Raw genomic sequence first — 4,892 nt, forward strand, 5'->3', positions numbered from 1 at the left:
TATTTATATTTTTTTATGTGCAACATCTATGCCTTGTTCTCAATGGGCAAATGTTGTAAAAAATGTATATCAATAAATTAAAAATGAAAAAAGAAAAATGTTTATTTTCCTGTATAATAACGACAATAATTTGATTCGTCCAGTTTTGGTCATGCTTCCCGGGAGCCGAGATTTTAGACAGAGTGAGAGCTCGTTTTGATTCCACTTCGATCATACGGAAATCATTTGCATCCGGGTGCTACAAACAGTGCCGCCTCTTGAGAACGTTGCCATGACAACAGAGAACCGACCGAAGCGCATTCCCCTTCGTCTACCGTGTGGTGCCCGGGCAACCGAGCGTCAAGTGCAGAAAAAAAACACATCCGGAACGTTCCGTGATCTTCCGAAGTGGACAACACTTGTTTACTTGCCATCAAAATGATGACCAACTCGCTTCCTTTCTTGGTGGAGCACGAGCGACTAAAGCTCAGAGTGGAGAGGAAGACGAAGAACATTTTCATTACTCAGCCCGATGACTGCAGGTAGGCCTGCTTTCATCTGTATTGAAATTCCACTCAACTCACCTTGGACTGAATTGTGGACAATGTTTATCTTCTCAGGGAAAGAGAAGTGAATGTGAATTACATCCCAGTTGTAACTGAGGTGAGACGAACTTTTCTGTGCAGGCTGTGCTGCTCGTGGCCAATATGAATAACAAGAAAATAGAAGGATGGATGACTGTCAGGTTTAAAAGCATTAATTTAGAAGATTACGAAATACAATTTCAAATGTTTTTGTTTTTCAATGAAAAAAAAAAGTAGTACTCCAGATAACACGTATTATGCTTTACCAAAGCAATAATGACATAATTAAATAACAATTAAAAACATGTTTATTTATATATATATATATATATATATATATATATATATATATAGATATATATATATAGTTGACAAAAATCAAAAAAAAAAATTGTACTACCATTTCATAGCATGTGCAAGTATATGTGATTGTTTTGCCATTTAGTCTCCAAGCAGAATCCTTAAGGTTGACGTGAACACCCTGCAAAAGACTTTGTTTCTGAAGAAACAAACCGAGCTGGATGAGGTGAACAACATTCTTGCACTCAAAAGAGAAGAGTTTAAGCGAACTGAGGAAGAGCTGGCGCAAAGGAAGACTGAGCTGCAAATAAAACACAAAGAGGTATGCACAGTATATATGCTATACAGGGTGGGCCTAAAGCAGGTACTGTATACACTTTTAAATTGTATTATTTTATTACATCTAGAGGAATTATCATTGTCACACCCAAATCCCTAATTCCCAACTTTTTTTGTTTAAACCTACTTTTCTGCCTTCCTTTATTCACCCCTTCTTTCAGTCACTTCTGATGTGTGTTCATGCATCATTACAGACTTCTTCCTACTTTCCTGCCTCCCTTTTCCTTCCTTCCTTCTTCCTTCCTTCCTTCCCTCTGATCCAGGACATTATTTCCTTCTTTCTTTTGTCTAAACCCCATCTGCTTTCCTTTCTTCATTCATTTCTCCTGTCCTTCCGTTACACTATTTTTTATTCATACACCTTTACAGTCTTTCTCCTGCTTTTCTTCTTTCTTCTGCTTCCTCGCCTGCTTCCTTCTGCCCCAGAACTGATTTCTTCTTCTTCCCTGACCTTTCTACCCTTCTCCTTTCCTTCCTTCAGACCTGCTTTTTTTCTTTTTATCCATATCCCCCTTTGTTTCACTTAAAGCAACTTTTCCAATCCTACTGCTTTGGAATCAACTTTCTTTGTTCTTGATTACTGCCATTTGTTTATTCATCTTATCTTTTGCACCACCCTGAATAAATATAATTCGATTCAATATCGTTCAATGTTGTGTGGCATGCATCTTCCCACAGACGAAAGAGAAAGTGCTGCAGTTTGAAAGGTTTGTGAGTGACAGTGAGGTGAGGCGCAATGAAGCTGTGCAGCAGTGCAAGGCATTGCAGGAGAACAACCTGACGAAGCAGCGCGAGTTGGAGGAGCTGACAAAACAGCTGCAGCAACTTCGAGCCAGGTGAGAGCTTTTGCCTTTATGTGATGCTGAATTTCTACTCCAATGACATTTTTGCTTATTTCGATTGGCAGGAGGCTCGTTCTAAAGGAGAGAGTTTCCAAATACAAAATCTATGAGGACTTTTTGATGAAAACATTGGATTATCTCCCAAACAGTATGTAGACATTTTCTCTAATGATTGTGTAATAGGGGCTTGAACAGACTAGTTGATGTGTCAACTTCCTTGAAGCTTGAAGTTGTCTGATCGCCAATCATGTCTTTTGGCATTATCAACACCTCACTGAAGGCAAAATGCGGTGGGTCCATGCCGCAAACGAGCAGTGGTGCCTCAGGTGTGTGTAAATATGTATTTATCACAGAGAAAAGGAGGAAGGACAGAGAAGATACTGTCGCAGCTCCTTAGATGATCTCTTATTTGGGAAAATGAAAAAAAAAAAAGACCATACAGTCTCAAGGTTCACAACATATACAGACAAGTAAATATCGTGTGTAAATTGCAAACATTGACACGATAGGTCGATGATAGCAGACAACATATTGAAGGTTTATAACAAACATTGAAGCACTTAACACCTTAAATAAAGACAAAGAAAGAAAATCACTGAGCTCAAGAAATGATTTCACTTCACCAGAAATTCCACGACAGACTGCATGCACTCTGTGCCGTCTCTTTAAGGTCACCTTGCGACCGACTCGGAATGTGCAGTCACGCCCGTCATCCGGCGCCATCAGACCTTGTGCTTTACCCACCAGCAGCTGCTGCGCCGTTTGGGCCGTGTGGAGGAGGAGGTGGAGCGGAGCAAGCGACAGCTGCATTCCATGAAGCAAGAACACAGCTCGCACAAATTGGTTAGGTTGGACTATTAGAACAATATTTGCGGTTATAATCCCCACTCATGCGAGCTTGACTTGACCTTTTGCTTAGACGGCCAGTAAAGAACTTTACGAACGTCAGAGGGAGTTGGAGAGCCTGAAAGAGAAGAACAAGCAGACAGAGGACAAACTGATGAAGGAGCAAGGACAGTCCAGAAAGAAGGTGTTCACACACAACTCGTTACTAACATTTTGGCTGCACCTGCAGAAAATTGATGACATCCTTGTTTGTCGGGGGAAATATGTCTGACACACTTTTCACCATCTTATCCTTCCCTCGATGAAATTAGTCTATTTTGACGGGGCGGTTTTGTCTCATGCAAATGAGCCACTGCTCATGGGCCCCTGTACTGCTGGGCCAACAGCTTTTGTTGCCATGACAATCTGAGCCAGAACTACTTGAAAAAGGAGCGTGTGAACTGCCAAGTGCCTAGAAAGAGTTAAAAGAAAACCCTTTTTTTCCACATTTGTGAACAACAAAAATTAAATGTTTAAATCAAGTCAGTCTGTCACAGATGACGCAATGTAACTTGAGAATAATAATAATAATAATGAAAATATCCTTTATTAGTCCCCGTGACCCTCGTGAGGAGGAGCGGTTCAGATAATGGATGGATGGATAGTCCCGCATTGAGGAAATATGAAAATTACACTTTTTTTCCCAGTCATGTCGCACTTTTTCCTCAGACTTCATGTTGCAATGATTTCTTTGAAAGAAGAGTTAGGATCACACATTTAGAGAATAACGTCTTATTTTTTTATCAGAAAACACTCATACTGATATTTAAAAGCATATCCAGTTTTATATGGGATTTTAGTGAAGCATGTCATCCTCTCTCAGGCTGCAGAAGTGGGAAGTCTAATCTTGGCCATCAGCAACCTCGCAGAGCAGTGTTATCTGCCCGCATACGGAACTCTGGAAAACATGAGCGCATCCTTAATGCTGGACATGATGAAGGTAAGAAATGAGTTCCGTAGCGTTAACTTTAGTCTAACTAAACAATGACTGGTTTCAGGAGTACCTTATGGACAAGGCAGACACAGAGAAGAGAGCAAGGAGACTGATGGAGTGTGGTTCTCAGACAATGAGTAAAACAGCATCGAACAACATGAAAGCAAAGGCCTCCATGAGCAACTTTGGCAGAAAAACTCAACTTAAAAGTCAGAATAAAGTCAGTCGGACAAGCGATCATTCTAGGTGAGGTGGACATTTAAAAAAAAAAAAAAAACGCTTGTAATCAAAAAGCTTCATGTGAGAAATTAAACAGCAAAATGCTTTATTTATCAGCCCAAGAACAAATAAAAATGTATTTTCTCTATGGATGTATGTTTTTTGCATAGCATGATAAAATAATTAAGTTACAAGTACAGAAGTTCATGGTAAAAATCTTGGTCTTTCTGTTCGACGTTTGAATGTCCTCCATGTGCTTTTGTGGGTAGTCTCCAGATAGTGGTAAATTGATGATAACTCGAGGAGTGTATTTACTTATTACACAAACGGTTTAAACAATTTGTTGGTCACTAGATAGTGACCTCTGCTGTAGATCTAAAATCATTGCAGGTAAACCAAATAAAAAGAAGATGGAAAAACTTACATGCTTACAAGAAAATTATCAGTGCTTAATATAAAAAAGGCCTAGAGTCCAAACTACGTCCCGGGGGCCACATGCGGCCCGTTAAACGTTTTAATCAGGCCCGCCGAACTTGAAAAAATTAAATTAACCTTGTTCATGTTTTATTTTCCTGGTAATTCTGATATGTCCCCACTAAGAGGCGCACTCTAAGACAGATATTTAGTTGTAATGCGTTTGTTCATTTTCATTTCAAATTAAAGCATATATTTTCTCCGTATACTATATGTATTTCTTTTCTCCGATGAAGTGAGGTTACCAAAACACTCCTTCCATGTGCTGCTGGTCCGGCCCCTCTGTCAAATTTTAGAAACCATTGTGGCCCACGAATCCAAAATTTTGCCCACCCC

General features: G+C 39.8%; 1 protein-coding gene across 1 annotated transcript; it reads left to right on the plus strand.

Moving 5' to 3' along the window:
• The first annotated feature begins 290 nt into the window (after positions 1-290).
• Positions 291-4,230, plus strand: ccdc197 (coiled-coil domain containing 197). The gene is made up of 9 exons (XM_088305722.1): positions 291-521; positions 600-642; positions 1,009-1,185; positions 1,881-2,038; positions 2,110-2,192; positions 2,715-2,887; positions 2,964-3,074; positions 3,753-3,869; positions 3,928-4,230. Exons 1-9 carry the CDS (start codon positions 418-420, stop codon positions 4,111-4,113), a joined length of 1,152 nt encoding a protein of 383 aa, XP_088161848.1. The 5' UTR covers positions 291-417; the 3' UTR covers positions 4,114-4,230.
• The last annotated feature ends 662 nt before the right edge of the window (positions 4,231-4,892 follow it).

The sequence above is a fragment of the Idiotropiscis lumnitzeri genome, chromosome 1, assembly GCF_059441095.1.
Source record: "Idiotropiscis lumnitzeri isolate Australia: NSW breed Sydney's pygmy pipehorse chromosome 1, RoL_Ilum_1.0, whole genome shotgun sequence".
NCBI lineage: Eukaryota > Metazoa > Chordata > Actinopteri > Syngnathiformes > Syngnathidae > Idiotropiscis > Idiotropiscis lumnitzeri.